Genomic DNA, 19,154 nt, shown 5'->3' on the forward strand with positions numbered 1-19,154 from the left:
CATGAGCCAGCAGTGTGCCCTTGTGGCCAAGAGGGCCAATGGCATCCTGGGGTGCATTAAAAAGAGCGTGGCCAGCAGGTCAAGGGAGGTGATCCTCCCCCTCTACTCTGCCCTGGTAAGACCTCATCTGGAGTACTGCGTCCAGTTCTGGGCTCCCCAGTACAAAAAAGACAGGGATCTCTAGGAAAGAGTCCAGCGGAGGGCTACAAAAATGGTGAGGGGCCTGGAGCATCTCTCCTTTGAGGAAAGGCTGAGTGAACTGGGTCTGTTCAGCCTTGAGAAAGGAAGACTGAGAGGAGACCTGATCCAGGTCTATAAATATCTAAGGTGTGGGGGGCTGAATGGCGAGGCCGGACTCTTTTCAGTGGTGAGTGGAGACAGGACAAGGGGAAACGGCCGGAAACTGCAGCATAGGAAGTTCTGCACAAATGTGCACAAGAACTTCTTTACAGTGAGGTGACGGAGCACTGGAACAGGCCGCCCAGGGGAGCAGGTGGAGTCTCCTTCTCTGGAGACGTTCAAGACCTGCCTGGATGCCTACCTGTGCTACCTGGTGTAGGGAACCTGCTTTGGCAGGGGGGTTGGACTCGATGATCTCTGGAGGTCCCTTCCAACCCCTACAATTCCGTGATTCTGTGATTCTGTGATTCTGTGAAATGAAACACACCAAACATAAATACTGCAAATCTATCATTGAATGAGTATAAGAGGGAGATAAAAATATATTTTTAAGAAATAAGGCTCCCTTGCAAATCTCTGTTAGTTTTAGACACCTTTTTAATGTCGCAGTGTGTATCCCAGACTGATGTGGGTTGGGAACTTGCTGTGTTACTGCAAGGTAACTAAGGTAACCAAGATGTTGGTCTTAGTATTTGCTCCTAACGCTTGATATAATAAAATGCCCATAGAAAGAAAGTATTAGAAAATCAGTCAGAGATTTCAGAAAAGCAGTATGCAGACATACTTTATTAGGAAGACATCAAGTCCCTACCAGCAGGGCCAGCATCAGCTGGAGCAATGCATCCTCCTACAGAGTCTGCAGTACCCAGACCTGTCTGTCTCTTCAGGGCTTGAAACCTTTCACCAGCTGTGTGGGGTCTGGCTGAGAAGTGCCTCTGGCTCCCATTAGCTTCCTATCAGCATGCTTAACCTCTGATTTTGGGAAACAAAAATACTGACTGGCACAACACCTCTGAAAGGGTGCCAGTCCCTGATTTCAGCCCATCTTCTGCCAAGGTTAAATTCTTTTCTAGTTTCAGTTTCATTTTTTTTACTTCCGGTAGTCAAGAGGAGTTTCCCATGGGCACTTCATCTGCTTCATCAACCTTTACAACCACATGACTCTTAATAAATGTTAAGTGATGAGATACTGTGGCTACAAGCTCACAGGTTTTGGTTTGTGAACTTGTCCTGTATTCAGAAGAAACATGCCCTCCTTTCCGTGACACTGGCACTGAGGGAAAACAAATCCATTTGGGTTCAGCCAATGGGAACTCGGCTGTCACTAAGGAAAGCGTCCTGCTGGCTGCCTAGGCTTGAACAGATCTGCATTGTGGGTGCAAAATAACCTTGATATGCACTTTTCTACACAGATGGCTTATCAAAAACAGTAAAAATAGTATTTTATATAGGTGTTCTACTAAACACTGTATGCATGGCTTTTCACACCACCGTTTTACACTTGCTTAATTTGCACTTCGTGCTTTTTCTCCTTTCCCTTGTATTTGCTTTTTTTTGTGTGTGTGTTTATATTTTAATTCACAGATGTTTGCTTCCTTTTTTTTTTTTTTTTTAAATAAATGCAGTGTCCTCATCTACTTTATTCAATGCCTCTCCCCTATGTATTTGTCTCATTTTTTTGTCCCTTGTCATGCTATAAATTCACCCTGCCAGATTTTCAACTGACACTGCTCATATCCAAAATATTTCTCGGTTCTTAGTTCTCTTTCACTTTTAGTTGACTACTGGTTAAAACATATTCTCTTTGGCTACCTGTGTAGTCTTGCTGTTTCACTAACTGAGTGTGCAGAAGTGGCAATTTAGGAGTGTGGTCATGGGAGAGAAGGCTTATTGGTGCAAGTCAATGCTCTTGATTACTGCACTGACTACGGCATTACTACTTGGGTCTCATTAACTTCATTCATTGAAAATAATGTTATTGGAAACAATATCTCAACTAAATTACAATAGCAACCATCTGAAAGCATTCTAGAGCAATTCAGGTGCTATGAACCTTCCAGTATAATCTGTGGTCAAAAATAAATAACAAAGATACAGAACACAATTTCTCGCTTGTCTCTTGCTCGCTCTCCTTTTGCCTTCCAGGTTTCTTCAGAAAGCAGATCCTAACAATACATGTATCCAGTCTGTGAAAGTAATGACAAACAAAAAATTATTTATTTATTTATTTATTTAAACTTCATTCTTCCCATCCAGCATCCTTAGAATGTCCACAGAAAATACTCCAGCTATTCCCCATTCTCCGTCTGGGGGAAATGCTTGTACCCACTGAATATTTCTGTTGAAGAACTGAGCAATTATATTTCCTTCTCCAAAACTTCATTTAACAGAATGTCTGTGTCTTTTGGTGCTCCACGTGTGGAGAAATCAGGAAATGTGTTTGGACCTCTCTCATCCATCTGGTAAATGGCTAGATTCTCCAGCACTCTGCCTGAAGGGTATGTGCCAATGCGTTGTTCAGTGCTTATTGCTACTTTTCTCATATGTTCTTAGTCAATTGTTGCAATCTGTAGCTATTGTTCTGAGTTAGGAATTAGTAACAATATCCAGAAAATAGTTGTGCAATACCACTAATTCTTGACGCCAACTTTGTATATCACATCTTGCATCTCCTGGAACTTCCACTGTCATCAACACATCTTACGCAATATCTCCTAGAACTTCTGTTGAGACATCATAGGCAAATAAGGATGGAAGACTTCCAGTTAAAGTGCCCTCCAAGTAACACTGACTGCTTGCTGAGGCTTGAATGATGGTGGTATTCACAAGTCTTCAGAACTGCCTAGTGCCTGTCTTCTGAGGGATTATCACCTTAGATCAAAGACTTCTCTCACAGCCTTCATTTAATCAAAATTTAAATGTGAAGTAGTACCAGAATACAGCATTTTTTTTCTCAGATGAATATTCATCCTGCCATTAAATAATGGTAGGCTGCTAATTTTAGTTATTTAATAACCCTTAGCTCACAAATTATTAGAATACTGCATTTTTACCATGCTGATATACTGGTATCTTAGTGTAGCCAAATCTATAGAAGGCCTGAACCCATCATACAAGTCAGGTCCTAAATAGCAAATAATAAAGTAGGACTAGGGGATCAGAGCAGATACAGATATCTGAATTTAGACAATGTAAACAATGTGAATCCCATCCAAATCTGTCTGTATGACATTTGTCTGTATGTCTTTACTTTATCAGTATGAGAACACACTCATGGCATTCCAGGCCCAGTTCAAAACCAAAGCTAAAAGTGATATTTGAGATATAACATAAATCTAAATTCAAAAAATTCAAAGTATGTGTAGAATTTAGAATGTGTGCTAATTTAATTGAAAGACAAACAAAATCAACACAGAAAGTCATACAGATACTGTTCTGCCCTTTCAAAAGCAAACTTGTGTAAACTTTCAATGGTAAGACCATTTACTTTCCACAGAGGGTTAAACATGTTTGGAAATCATTTAGAACATTCATTCCTCTGCAAATGAAATGAAATGAAATGAAATGAAATGAAACAAAATAAAACAAAAGAAAATAAAACAAATAAAGATAAAATAAAATAAAATAAAATAAAATAAAATAAAATAAAATAAAATAAAATAAAATAAAATGACTTCCAACAGGGAGCAGCATGCAATTTATAAATTGCAGTGTGCATATTGAAATAATTTTCATTTTCTACTTTACATATCAAACAACAGATAGTCTGGCTACAAAATTATACTGACACTTTTCAGAGGAAGCTGCTGGTAAACCTCATCGTATATTCAACAAAATATTCTTGCTTGTCTGCAAGAGAAGTTGGTTGCCACTTTGCTCCCAAACTTTGTTACTCCGTTTTAGTTAGAGGTGAGAGGAACCCTGCCTGTATCTGCTTTGCGATTCTTTGGTGAGCCTTTTGTGTATTTTAAAGTCGACAGCTTAAGAGACACAGTCTGAGAGGAACTGCAGAGCAAGGAACTGAATCAAAACAATCTGAAGTTTTGGAACGTAAACCTAGTCCTCCATATCAGAAAATGAATGCAGTATATGACTTTAGCAAAGCAGAGCATAAGACAAAAATGAAGAAGTTGGAACTTTGTATATGAATGAGCAAGTGAGAAGCCTGCTAGGCCTCATCAGTTTTTCATTGAGTTCCTTCTGTGTACCACCAAAATACCTTTCAGGCTAAAGCATCACCATATCAAGGCAGGCACTGAATGTTTCTCAAATGAAATACATTCCCATATCTAAGCCTGTAAATCAAATAATTTTAGATAAATTGTTAACAGCAACACTCATTGAACTGTTCTTATTAAAAAAGATCAGGTTTTGTTTTACCCATAGGTAGAACTTACTAAAGACTGATAAGATCTATTTCTCTTGATCATTTACTGTTTTGTGGTTTTTTTTTGTTTGTTTCTCTGAATCTTGTTTCGTATCACATCTTAATATTAATTCAGTCATAATGACCATTGGCAGCTTGCTACATGTTCAGTTCAAATTAGTGGCCACAGAATTTATTCACCAGAGAAAGAGAAGTCTTCCATAGCAATGAGTGTCATTGATCTTATTTGGGAAAAAATAAATCACAAGGCCAGGCTAAAATCAACATCCTATAAACACAGAGGCCATCTTGCCTGGATTATACTTAATTTTGAATTCTTTCTGTTGCCATGATACCAGGCATGAAAAAGAACAAGCCAGGCATTGAAAAGAACTCAAGAGCTGGTTGGAGATTTGTTTTTTCTTGTGTTAAACATTGTAAGAAAATCCCATATTAGTGAAATAAAAGTAAGCAGTAACAGCAGAAGGGATTTTCCTCTTTGTGAAGTGGAAGGTTGTAGGACAAATATCTTTTGAAATCTTGCTTATTTAAGAGAGTAATCATAATGATTCAGAAATGTTTTGTTAGTGCACCTGATTCTCCTCCTGGCAAATCAAGTGATTAGCACCTTCTCTAATTCATGCAAGCTACCTTTACTTACTACTCCTTTGCACCCACCCACTCCCTGCCAGCAGGAGCAGCGCTCAGCCAGAGCGCATACAAACCTCACACGGCCTGCATGTTAGCTCCTCAGAGATGATAGGAGAGTTGAGTTCCTCAGGGTGCAAATGTCTATTTTCAATGAAGGACATAAAAGACACTCCAGAGAGCTGTGGAAATTTTTTGGAATTTCATGTTCTGACCATTTTAATGGACTTTTAAGAGACTATGAGATTTTCTTCTAAATAGAAAAGGTTTTCTTTCCCCTACCAAGAAGCTGAACACCCCTTGTATCCAGAAGCTTTTATAGTTCCCATGTATCATGCATGTGGTTGATGAACTCTCAACACAATAAAGCTCTGTAAAATCCTTCTGTTGAAGCATCATTAGTGTTTTTTTATTGTGACACTCCACGTAACACAAACTCCCAACTGAGACCAATAACTGCTGCTTAAAGTAAGGCACCAAGAACACCAAAGTCATCTCTAGGGGCCTGTCACATACCTGGAGACTATCACCTCTAGAAGAGATGACCACAGGCATTTCTACTGACTGCTCTCAGATGACGGACAGGGAATGGACATATACTGTGCACTAAGCAGAATGGCACTAAGCACCATATTTCATTTCTCTGTCACCTCATTATATATTCAATCTCATGTTATAGAAGTAACAGATAGAGAGGTGCCCTTTTCCAATGCATCTCTGCTTTTCTGCTCGGGATCTCCTTGTTTTCTGTTCCTTACCTTGGGAAGCAGTGAAGTGGGTCCTGCAGACACATCTCCCAATGGTTGTCCTTGACATACAAGTACAATGCTGCTCTGCACCTAGAAACCATTTACCACTGCCAAGAAGCTGTGACAGTCACAAGCAGCACCAAAAGACCAGAAGTGACCTGCATTTGAGAAGTTTCTCATTCTGTACCCAACTGATCATTGCTGAAAGCTGTGGAAAACTGTTGAACACGTGGTGATATCAAGAACAATGTGCTATCAGTCTGGTAAGACACACTAAGCTGCACCAATTGTACTTTTACGAGGGTGGACAGTGATATGACAAGGGGGAATGGTTTTAAACTAAGACAGGAGAGGTTTAGGTTAGATGTTAGGAGGAAGTTTTTCAGACAGAGAGTGGTGATGCACTGGAACAGGTTGCCCAAGGATGTTGTGGATGCCCCATCCCTGGAGGCATTCAAGGCCAGGCTGGTTGTGGCTCTGAGCAGCCTGGTCTGCTGGTTGGTGACCCTGCACATAGCAGGGGGTTGAAACTGGATGAGCATTGTGGTCCTTTTCAATTCAGGCCATTCTATGATTCTGTGATTAGATATTTGTGGGGTCTTGCAAAGGACAGCTGGAGCCAGCTGAAAACCATGCTCCAAACACATCCCAAACAGGCTGGAACTGGCATGACCCAGAAGGTTCATAGGAGTCCCTGGAAATTTGGCAGGAAGATGGCAGCAGCCGGGACACCACATTTATATAATCATCAGCAGTCATGGTTTGTGTTAGTGCCAGCAGGATCCTGAAACACATCTCCATGCTACAACAAATACTAGAAACTAACTTTTCACTGTGAATTACACAGATGTGGGGTGGGGGGAGGAGACACAAACATTTGGCTGCATATAAATAGAGCAATAGAGAACCAGAAGGGCTTACAGCAAACACTCATTGTAGAGTGCCTCCTCAGCCAAACATGTTGACTGCTAAACGGATGGCTGGAGTTATTGTTTGGACAGTTGCATTGTTTCTGCTGAACATCTGTATTGACGAACACAGATACGACAGCAGGCGTGGGTAGGAAGGGAGAAGAGAATAATTTGGCTCAGCAACAACATCCGTCAATTATAAAATATAGGGAAGGTGCAATATTATTAGCCAATGCATTATCTGTTTGGAACTAACTGATTTTTAGTGTTCCCCCTCCTTTTCTTAGTGTGACTAATCAGTGCTCTCTGACTAACTGGCATTTTGAAACAGACCTTTCTCTCATTTTAGATTTATGGACTGAAACATCTCTGTGCTTAAATCAGTTTCCTGAAAGTTCAAACACACAGGCTTTTCGACTTTCAGAAAAGGTTTATATACTGAAAGAAGAGGAGCAATAACATATGTTAATATCCAGAGCATCAGCATAGTGTGCAGGCTCATCACAGTATTGTTATTTTTAGACAAGACATCATTACAATTAATTCTGTGCAAGTTTTGAAACATATACTATAAAAACTTGAGATAGAGATGTCATTCATATGGATTTCTGTTCAGTACTCTCAAAGACAGCTATTTCTTTTTGCTTGTAATGGTGTTCAGAGACTGCACCCTGGTGGCTCATGGCAGCAAAAGGGCTTAAAATACGCTTTTGAGCGCTTTTTAAAATGCACTAAAGAAACACCTATCCATATTCCAGCTCAAGTGTCATTCATTTGAGCTGTACACATCATAGAAGCCTCACATACACAATCAAAATGAGTGCGTCTAAAAATAAAGAAATAAATGCTGCATCATTCTCTTTTGACAAGGCAATTTTCAGATTAAATTTTGCACAATCTGTATGCGTTTCTTCTGCAGGTAATCCCACAAAATGTCAGTGTTGTCATCAAAACATGAGACCTCAGGCTTTTGAGGCAGCATTTCTGCCACCCATTAAAACACCATTTCAAGTGACAAAAGAGGAAAAACAATGTGTGTGCTTGTTTTTAATCATTCTCAAAGAACACAACAGTGCAGATCTCAGGAACGCCCAAAACTGCAAACAACTTGTGACAATTGAAACAAGTCATTGGCAGAGAAAATCTGTTTCACAAGCACAGCTCCCTTTTGTACATGCTCACTCTCACAGCAAAGTGAGCAGGACTACTAAGAGGAGCCTGTTGCACACCTTAAAATTGAAACACAAACTCACTAAAAGTAACATGAATATTAACCTGTTTTAATGGGCTCTGAGCATCCAATTTGTAGCATACATGAAGTACTACTTACACCTACAGGCTTCTATTTTTAGTTTTCCAGGTGCTTGGGGGGGAGGAAGGCAGTGTTCTGAAAGAAGAAATAATTAAATTTTATTCCCAACACACTATTTTCAAGCTGCCAAAAATATCCCAGAGTCTTTATCAGTCTATTCAGTATGGACAACTTACTTTGCTCCAGGATCAGATTTCTTGTTCTACAAATTTATGCAGTAGAATTTCTACTTCCTGAAGACATAGATATGCTACACTAACTAGAAGACATATTTGACATTTAGGAACATGCTGTGCATAAAAATAAAGTACCACACATAGGCTAGACACACACATTTACAACTGGATTTTAGAAAACAATATTGAGTTAGGATACCTACAACTTACTCTCAGGGCCTCTCTTCTTTGGGACTGAGGTTTAAATTTAGCATTTTGTACTATTATTTATTACAGCATTCAATTCAATTTCAGGTAGGAAAAATTAAAAAAAAAAAAAAAGCTGAATTTCTGTTGTTTGTATGTGTGAGTTGGTTTGCATCATCTACATCACTGAAACATTTGTCTATGTGAATCACAGTCATTATCACAGACATTCATCTGGAAATTCCATATGGGAGCAGAGTGACCTGGTTCTAATTTGCACCTGGTATCTGAAAGCAGCATTTGTGCTAAGGACTATAAGAGTAAAAAGATGCATTGCTCAGTTTTAGCTATAGAATCATAATATGCCTGGACAAAGCCTGTGGCCTAGACTTCTGTGGTCAAAGTGGGTGGGAAAAAAATAAGTATCTTTTAAGTGGCTGAAAAAAAGCTGATTAGGCTGTCCAGACAGCTACCTTAACAAGCAGCATAGGAGGGCAAGGGAATATCACCTTCCAGGAAATGGCTGAGCTTTTGCACTGACTGACAGCAGTTCAGGGAAAGCTGAAAGTTAAGACAAACCTCATACTTAGGTGGTGTCAGATTCAAGGCTCAGTCTTCATTCCCAAAAAGCTGAGTGTGGGTAGAAAAGGCTTCCTATACTGCACAAAATCAGACTTTAAGTCTAGATGTGCTGCAGTCGGGTAAGCACAAAATCTGTAAGAAACATCCTCTATGGTCTCAGAATAAAACTAAAACTGAAAGCCAAAATAACGTATTGTGGAAACACTTTCTTCTGTGTTGTCAGTGGCAACATTTAGCATCACCTCATAGTGTAAGTAATTCAACCCCAGCAGTTATATGTCTATTTAACAATGCTACATTTTTGTGCTGTATTTGACTGTCTAAATCATTCAGATCCTGGAGGACAGTTACAGGACTGATTCTGAGTCATTCTCCCACCCAGTGCCCAGGTACAATTTGGAGTTACTGTGGCATTAGGACTATTCCTAGTTTGCTTAAATGCTCTAATTTTAGACAGGTGGGACCCTGAAATCTGTGACTTCACATCCTCTTTCCACAGTTTCTTGGTTCTCTTATTATAGACCTTTTGTACAGAAACCTAGTCACATAGTTGAAGGCATTAGTAAGAAAGGCCTTGTGTGGCAAGGTAAGCTGAACCTCGAATAAAGACTAAGGAAATGCCCAAGAGGTTGAATGTTACCAAACTGCAGGAAAATTAATTGCAAGTGACTGAAAACTAACTCTCCTCTCTGAAAGAAAACTGCAAGGCAAAACAAAGCCTAATTGGAAGCTAAAGACCTTGGTAGCAGAGGAAAAAAGCAGAAAGATTGCTTTGTTAATGATACCTGCTCCTAGAATTGTTCAAATCCCCCTGACATTCATGCACTGCTTTCTGACAAAGTAATTGAAGAAAATACCTCTTCTGCTCTTCTCCTTGAGGAGAAAAATCATTATGTTCAATTAAAGGTGTGAATGAGTAGCAGTGAATAACTGCCTTTTCTTAAATTATAAAGGGTGGAGCACACACTTTTATATGAGCTATGCACACCTTATTCTTTTTGAATAGATTGGGCCTTTTTTTTTTTTTTTTTTTTTTTTTTTTAAATAGGGCAAAATATTTCATAACAAATAAGAAAGAAACTGTGGGGACCAAAGAAAAGATTGCATCCAAAACTGCAGTTCAGGCAGAATATAAACTGCTTGTTAATGGAATAAAGAACATGAGAGCAAATTCCCATTGTTACACAGCTAAGGATGTTCTGTTGTTCGAGAGGTTGGGCTTTGCCTTAAAAATCTCAACCTCAGTACCAGCAGCTGAGGTGAATACAAACTACTCACTCTGGAGAGATCTGCTTCAATCCTCTCCATCAGAACCAAACTGTGGTGCAAGCACATACTCATGGCTCAGAGTGATGCACAGCGGAGCAAAATTCACCCAGGAATCGCCTACAAGAAGTGCCTGCAAAAGGGGCTGTACCAGAGACTTGGTTGTGGGTTGGGTCCATCTCCAGAGATGCCCAGATTCACTCTATTGGCTCAGGTGGGAGACCAGGAGGCAGAAACCTCAGCTATGCCCAGAAATGAGGTAGAAAGCCGTCAAAGTTGTGTGTGCTCTGAAGTAAGGAGAGGCAGGTAAGCAGAAGCAGTCCTACCATAACAGAAGTATTTTTCTTTAGCGGACACATAACCTTGAAAAATGACTTGGAAGAATCACAAGAGACATATTCGTTTAAAATATCTATTGAAATTACAAATTAAACTCTTCAATATGATTCAAAGTACAAAACACAACATTAAAAGGCATTCAACAGCTCTTTTATACATCACAGTGTTAGTGGCACAAAATGTACTTACATTTCAAATACATCAACAGAACTGTTTTTACACTTGGTCAAATACATTATTTGTACATATGCATGACTTCTTCATGCTTATCCCTATGCAAGTTTAAAATACATCCATGGTAAAATGATCAAGAAAGGTTCTGTTATGTACCACGTACCTGTACCTAATGTTTCTGGAATTCTGATGAGAGATACACAAATCAAAGCAACAAAGACCGTAGGGCTCTAAACACAAACAGCATGCCTTACTTAGTATAAGTGCACTAGCAATTAAGCACTGATGCAGGTTTTTTTGATGTCCTTAATATCACTGTCATCAACAACCACCATTCTACCTGTTTTCCTCTGGATTGTAGATAATATGTGTGAAACGTATAAGCTTTGGTTTTAAAGAGCTAACCTGCACAAAGCTTTATGCATGCTGCACCGTATTGGGATGAAAACTGTCTATATTAAGTATATTAATTCCTATGCAGTAGAAGAACTACAGATGAAATGCATGAAACTTCATTTTTATTTTCCCGCCCATTCCAATTTTAAATGAAAAGCACTTCATCTTTTTCTGATCTATGAATCTTTCATTGGCAGCTCTATAAGCAAGAGAGCTTTTCTCTAATTTTGATTGTGTTTCCTGCATGTCAGGGTATTAACTGTAAGCTCAGAGTTCCACCATTCAGCTCTTATTTGGGATTTTGCCTGGATATTTGAGGGAAGATCATGCTGCTTGGTACATGGGAGAAAGTATCCCAAATTCTTGACATGCTGAAGTCAATAGTAGGAGGTTTTAGGTTGACAGACAATATGAATTAAATTGAAGTATTAATGTAAATCTATTGCAAGCATTTATATATAACCTTTCATCAGAGAATCTTGAAAGACCTTAAAGCCAAAGAATTTGTCCTCACAACTCTCCTGTGAGGTAGGTGAACATTGGTCCATCCGTGTAAAAGATGGTTAAATTGAGAGAAAAGGAGATAAGTGACTTGTCCAATGTCACGTAGGGAAGACCCAGTCTACTGCCACTGTGCTGCTGATCTCTCTCGGGGCTGACTTGAGCCCAATGGTAAGTCTAGGGAGATTCAAAGTCTCTGGAGCCTGGACTCCACGCTCAGTCCGATGCTCACAGGACAAGACACTATTTCACCCCAACAGAACGTGCAAATAATGTGCTGTTACAAACAACATTAAAAACAGCATATAAGATAATGCTAACAAACTAAATAATAGCATAGCTATAAAAATGCAACAGAAATCATGCAGCAAATCTCATTTTTCTGATGAAAATCTAAAAAGCTGTTGTAACAGACTTTCAGCGGAAAAGCAGCAGACATTCACCTCTCCATGTCACGGGGCTTAAATGTCAGAGTTTATAATAATGTATTTACAATTCCACGTAAGGGTATCAAAACTCACACTATCAACAGAAACTATAACATAAGAATATCCCAAATTCAATGTACCATTGAATATGGATGAATATAGACAGACATACGCTATGTTGGAAAAAGACCCAACATTTAAAAAAATTCAAAGAAACAACAACAACAAGAAACAGAACAAAACCAAATCCCCGAGAACATACATGGAATGATACTTAGCATACCTGAAAGGATTAGGTATTTGGGAAATATGTGCAGGCATATAGTCGACCCTAACATGATATGAATCAAGAGATATGTAATGAAAATCTCCCGTAGCAATTCAAGTACGTTGAGATCAGATATGCTGGCAGAAGTACAAAGTCTTCTGATTACACATAATGTTATCTGCAAGTATCAATTATATACATTTTTTAATGTCCATATTTTTGAAGGAATTCTTTATCTTTCCCTTTTAAAATTTGGAAATGCATTAATTTTGACATTGATTATTAACTGGCCACAATACTGTGGGAATCTTCAGCCTTACTATAGTGCCACAGAAAGGCTGTCTCTAGGTAAGGCACAGTAGAAATCAAATCTCAGACAAGGACACTCCAGGTGCTGTTAGGAGTTGATCACACCTCTGCTATTTCCTATCATCAGTCACTGCCACATACAGGGAAAACCCTTAGCGCTTCTAATTAGAGGAAATTAATGACCCAGGAAATCTTTATGTCCTTTCATCCATTTATTTTTCTGCAAACTACAGGGCCAAGGATGAAAGACCGTAGTTGAGCTTTACCACCCTGCCCTTATGAGCTTACCTGCAGGAAACTGTCCTTTGCAGAAGGGTTGCCATTGATTCTGCACCTGGAAGCTGTGACTTGGGGCACATGGGCTTAGACAGTGCTCTTCCACCAGGGATGGGATACACACTATTCAGGCTTCCCTACAGATATTTTGGAACAGCTAAATAATGTTTAATAACAAAGACATATGAAAGGACTATGATAACAAAAATCAGATATTACAGTTAAAGATCTGAGCTGTACCTTGCCATAAACAAGCTGAACACATCAAAAAGAGTTCAGACTGTTGGAAACCCGCTGTCCTTTTCCTTCATATAATCATGGCTGTAGTCCTTAAAATCAAGTAGAATAAGTGAATTGCAGATGACTTCCATTTCCCAGAACTAACACCTGTGTTTAGACACATTTTGAATTTGGATACCGTTAAACTGGGAAAGAGAGGGAGGGGAAGAAATCCAAGAGATGTTTTACCAAAAAACAGCACCCTGTATCAAAACTGTACCCTGCAGTCTTTATGTCTAGCGGGTGAATATAACAAAATAAAAGGTAATGAAAAGCAGGAGTTATTTTCCTATGCTTGAGCTATGAAATCAAATTCCCAGCCTGTGAGAACAGCCAGAAGCTGCTGCATTTAAGAGGCTTAATACATTTTCAGTGCAAAGTTATCCTGGCTTCAATGTATTCATCAATCTCAGCACACTGACAAAGCACAGAAATAAATGATGAAAAAAATGTAGTCAAACTTCAGTCTACACATCATTCAGAAGATTTTCCTCTGGTATTACACGCAGACACGCACATCAATTCAGGTGCTTCATATTTCATGGAGACAAGTTATTAATCAAATTTCTGCTGGCTTTCAAATCAAAGCAAAATGGTTTCCAAATAAAATATTACTAAAGAGAAACTACAGTGATTAACAGTAGGTTGACTAGCACACTTTATTACCCTGGAAACACACAGCACTGAATTCTGCAAAATTATTACATCGAGTTAGTGATTATTTGTAAAATGAAAGCTTGTTTCATCACAGTATTGTTATTAAATAGCACACCCCATAGATATTAACTCTGATAATGGGCTAAGTAGTTTAAATGTTAACTTCCACAAATATCCCAGGCATTTTTTTATTATTAACTTGATGATCTTGATGTATTTTTATACGTAGAAGGAAAGATTCACTGATAATCCAAGAGCCTGCTAAATAGTAAAACTAGTCCTGTATTTTTAATACCTGCCCTAAAGACAGAAGCAAACTATTCTGAACTCCCAAAATATTTCAATAGCACAGCTATTTACACATTTGGTTTAAATAAGATTATCTATCTATATAAAAAAGATTGAGATACCTGGATTAGAAGTTACATAGCCCTGTAAGTGTAGCAGAACTCCAAACAGCAAAAAATAACAATTCAGAAAAACACTAGTGGTCCAGCGGCAACAATACCATCACTTTTAAAAGAACCTTGATTAGATTGCAGGTTTGTGTCACCACTCAATCATACAGCTTCATCAGTTTGTTTTTAAAATGTAGCTTTCAGTCAAACAAATTTCTAATAAGACTTCAAAATATTCCAGGAAGGCAACAGGACTAACTTTGTCCCTTAGTCCCTCCCCATACTTCTAGAAAGGCATTGGATGGCCTATATGCACCTTATTGACTTTGTTATACTTGCAAAAATATGCATTAAAAAGGATGTTGTGATAGCATTAACAAAAACACATAACAAACATGGTAAAGTCACAAAAAAGTTGACTATCCAATTAAAATGATAGACAACTTACATACACACAGGAATAAGACATCAAATTTTGAAGCAAACAAATATGCAGAGAGTTTTGATTTATATGCATTGTTAGCTTGTGCTGTTGAAGTCATTCAGCACAGTTCCCAGTCCTCCAGCAGGGCCAGAGAAACCTTTTGCATTATGTTTTAGCAATATCACCTCTTCCTTTCAGATAGCTACCTGGGTCCATGGTCTCCCTTAAGCACCAAACTTGCCTTTCATTACTGTCTTTGTCTATTACCACTTGATCTACGCAACAGTTCCTGGAACCAAGACTGTGAGTCAGTGAAAAGCAGAACAGGGCAAGTAAGGCTACAGCAATGTAAGTGCAAGAGAGAAACATCAACAGCAATAATAAAATCAAAACACATGTTGTGATGAGTCCAATTTTCCCTTGGTCTAGGTAGGTAGAGGGTCATCATCTCCTTTATTACATTTGCACTTGCAGCACAGAACAAATGGTGTAGCAAGTAAAAGGAAAGGGGAGGCCACCAAAAGTAGAAGACCAAATCCTGCAAAGATTCCAACCACCTGCAAGACAAAGGAATAGCACTGTTAGGGATGATACCTGTCTAGATTCTGATGACATCAGCACAAAATCAGTGTCTTTTGGAAGGATCTCAGCAACTGCCACTGGCCTCACCAGAGCTGCAGCTTTTTCCTGTGTGTATACTATAGTCAACTCCCCAAGTCAGCAAGCACAAGAGAGTAAATGTCCACGTGTTGTTGCTACAGTCAGAACCATGCTGCAGAATTCAGCTCCATCACACAATGTGAGGCAAACAGCTATTTGCCTATTTTATTTTTGTTGCATTTGGAATAGCTAATGAAGCAACTAACTAGGCATTTTTTTCTTGAATCAAGCCTATTAAATGTCATGATCGAGACTACAAGACAGGCTCCTACTTGAGATGCTCCTCTCTTTTCCTGGAGAAAGTTCTGAAAATAAGCAGTTAAGGTTCTGGTGTCGTTCTGGAGAATCTTCTCACCAGCAGAAACAGAAGCTTGGAAATCCCAGTCACAGACTACAAACACTATGGGCTGAAGGCCAGCTATGCATATGCCTAATGCTTTTTTTTTTTTTTGCAGTCAAACCAGAGCTAATCCTGCTCTTTCAGGGGACGTGACCTAACTCTACACAAAAGCACTTGTTTTTTACATTTACATTATTGATCATCCCTTTCACAGAAGGGGCAGAAGGCATCAAATCATCCATCTTCTCAGTATGTCAAACTATTAGTCTCTACAGAGTTTAATTTGGATTTTTAATTTTGTATTTTTTATTATTTTTTTTTTAATTTAAGCAGAGGGTCACTGCTTGAGGAAGTTTCTCATTTGTCATAGACAGCTGCAACTGTATGCCTGCAAATTATTGAAGAAAATCACTTAGATTTATTCACATGAGAGTGTCTGTGAATAAGTTTGAATAACGGAGGCAGGAGGGGAATGCTAATCTGCCAGCAACTCCTTGAAACAGAAGGCAAAATGAAATTACAGTGCAGTCCTCATTAAGAATTCTCCTAGCCAGGGCTATATAAGCCACTTCAACTAGCTGGCAAATATTTAATTTGCCTGGGAAGAGAAGGGATGATTTACGAGTGCTTTTGCCCGCCATGCACCATTTCTCTTGCTGATTGCTAGGTACTTCTCTCTTGCAGTTCTATGAGTGAGGCATTTTGGAGCGGCAGTGGCAGGAGATGGCGCTGTGGGATAAACAGCGCAGTGATAAGCAGCTCCCACTCAGTCTCCTCACCTTGCACCAGGCTCTTCCTTCGGCCTTTGGCTGTCTAGGCATAAGGAGATCAAGCCTCCTTATTCTAATAGTACAATCTCTTGCCAAGAGAAATTTCTTTTGCAGCTCTAGTGCTGTGCACATTTCATTACTTTTTTGGAATTGCTGACAATCTGATGCAACTTCCATTTACTACTCTCTGCATTCATTTGCTACTGACATAAAATAAAGCTAAAGCTTCTCATCTTCACAAACCATGAGCTGTATGGCTTTGCCTATCTGTTTGCAGCTCATGCAATAAAGTGCACTAGAGGTGAGATAGAGCCACGCTGGTAGATGCCGAGTCACTGGACTGGACCGACACCTGCCAATATTTATGAGATGCCTATTTACAGCTTCCTTTCAGCCTCATCATGGCATTATTAAAGACATGGCTAGGTTTCACTTGAATTTTCTGTTTGTTTTGTGGTGGTTTTTTGTTGTTGTTGTTGTTTGTTCGTTTGCTTTTTATTTCATTTTAACAGTAGGTTGCTGACTGAGGGTTACTTATTTTCCACTTGGTTCCGTTGCTTCTGAAGAAGTCACTGCCCTATGCAGCACCAAACCATTCCTTCTGGACAAAAGAAATATATCATTTTTTTTAAGTCACAAACAATAAAACAAAGTCTCACTTCAATTTTCCTTGGATAAATACTCAAAGAAACTTAACATAAGGAAATGAATTCAACACTGAATTGCCATTAGTAGGTTCAGCAGAACTATATTCTCATTGGAAGAAAATTCTCTCTTTTTTCTCAACAATGACTGGAACATCAAACATACTGTCAATCAATCACACTTGTATTAACTACTGTTGCAAAGAACAGATTCCAAATATAGAGTGAATCCCCTCTATTACAGATATATAAAGAAAGCTTACGTACATTAACTTCAGTGCTGTGGAAGGAGAAGGCTGTGATCCTTCTCATATCATTTGTTTGTCCAGAATTCAGTTTATTCTCAAACAGAAAGAAACCTGTACTTCAAGAAACTTAATTCCTCCCAAGCTAAGATAAATATTTACTGGCAGACAGTTAATTTAGGAAGAGATGAATTAGATACCTAGATGTTCTGTTATCTCTGAAATGACTGCCTAATTCACAGCAGTAGATTAGACAAAGTCACACTGGCATTTATATTACATGAATGAAAGTAGTGAAGACAGTGCTTTTATTACAAGTATTCACACTGGGTCCTGTCAAACTGATTCTAGACTACAAGAGGTATCCTCAGACTCTTTGTACTTGTCAGTTTGAATCCACATTTGGAACTACTAATAAGATCACTGGGTTACACGCTAGACTACCAAGCTCTATCTAACCTCCATGAGTGAGTCAACTTGAAGCCATAGCAAGATACTGAGCATAGAACAGCCTGGTTGAAAAGGACCACAGTGATCATCTAGTTTCAAACCCCCTGCTATCTGCAGGGTCGCCAACCACCAGACCAGGCCGCCCAGAGCCACATCCAGCATACACAGGCTTATTCCTTTCCAGTTCTGTACTGGAAGCAAAAAACCTCTTGGAGGATAAGTTTCCCATCTGACTGTAGGGTGTTGGCAAAACAGGTTTCCACCGCATTTACTGAGAACAGATTTGGACTGGGACTTTACTTATTTCAGCAAACGTAATCCTTTATAGTTTTCCATGGCTTTCTGCCACAGGGTGTCCTTTGCGGGAGAGCAAACTGTTTTTCTCCAAGCTGCTGCCCTCTTTAAGCTTGCTATGGACATTAGCTACCATTCAGAACAATTTTACTCTGAGATGTTAAAATTAATAAAGCAAAGGAAGGCACTGTTTCAGTATTGTTTCTCTGTAGATCCATACAGTGCTTTTAAAGATCTGAGTTTTACCTGTGTTCTGTGCCAAATAACAGATGCCCTGGAGTGTCCCAGCTTATTTCGACAAGGTCCTTTGTCATAATGTATGAGGAGAAAGTCATCCTACAAAATATTAAATAGAAAAGTAGGCAATATGCAGAAGTACAAACTGTTCTTCAAATTATAGAATACCACTTCCTGAGAACTTGAAACCAGGAACTGTACAAGAAGGTAAAAGTTTGATAAAGTGAACATGACCAGGTTCAACCTTTCCAAAGTGCCTTTGTTTACAGTTAAGTCTCTTCACAAATGGGTTTGTATAGGAAGTCTTAAGTGTATATAAGGAATCTGTTCTCTCAAAGGCTCTTAACTCAAATATTTAATGCTAATATCAATTTTAGAAAGAGGATCCAGGAAGAAAAGCTGTCCAAGATACATATTATATACGCACACATAAGGAACAAAGGAGAATAAATACTTGTACCACAGGCTTCCCAAGCTTGGTTTATTTTATTAATTGAAAAATAAAAGTAAGGCCAATACCGATTTTTGAGAAATGATTGTGCCATCTGTCCTACCATCCTTTTACAGACAAGCCAAGTACCAGGGTAATACTCCTTTTTAACTGCGCATTTAACAAGCTTGCAATTGTAGGTCTGTTGGTAAAACATTAAAACGGGACAACCATAGGATTTGATCACTTTGAGTAGCTT

The 19,154-nt window shown here is 38.9% G+C and overlaps 1 protein-coding gene across 4 annotated transcripts in view; it reads right to left on the reverse strand.

The window, feature by feature from the left end:
• Positions 1 to 10,780: 10,780 nt before the first annotated feature.
• The window catches only part of RNF144A (ring finger protein 144A), a 62,708-nt gene continuing 54,334 nt past the window's right edge, over positions 10,781 to 19,154 (reverse strand). For all 4 annotated transcript variants that reach the window (XM_048935940.1, XM_048935938.1, XM_048935939.1 and 1 more), the window contains 2 exons: positions 18,475 to 18,564; positions 10,781 to 15,382 (listed from right to left, as the gene is read on the reverse strand). In XM_048935940.1, the coding sequence (XP_048791897.1) occupies positions 15,251 to 15,382; positions 18,475 to 18,564 (222 nt within the window). In that variant the 3' untranslated portion in view covers positions 10,781 to 15,250. The remainder of the gene's footprint in view (positions 15,383 to 18,474; positions 18,565 to 19,154) is intronic.

Source organism: Lagopus muta, chromosome 2 (assembly GCF_023343835.1).
Source record: "Lagopus muta isolate bLagMut1 chromosome 2, bLagMut1 primary, whole genome shotgun sequence".
NCBI lineage: Eukaryota > Metazoa > Chordata > Aves > Galliformes > Phasianidae > Lagopus > Lagopus muta.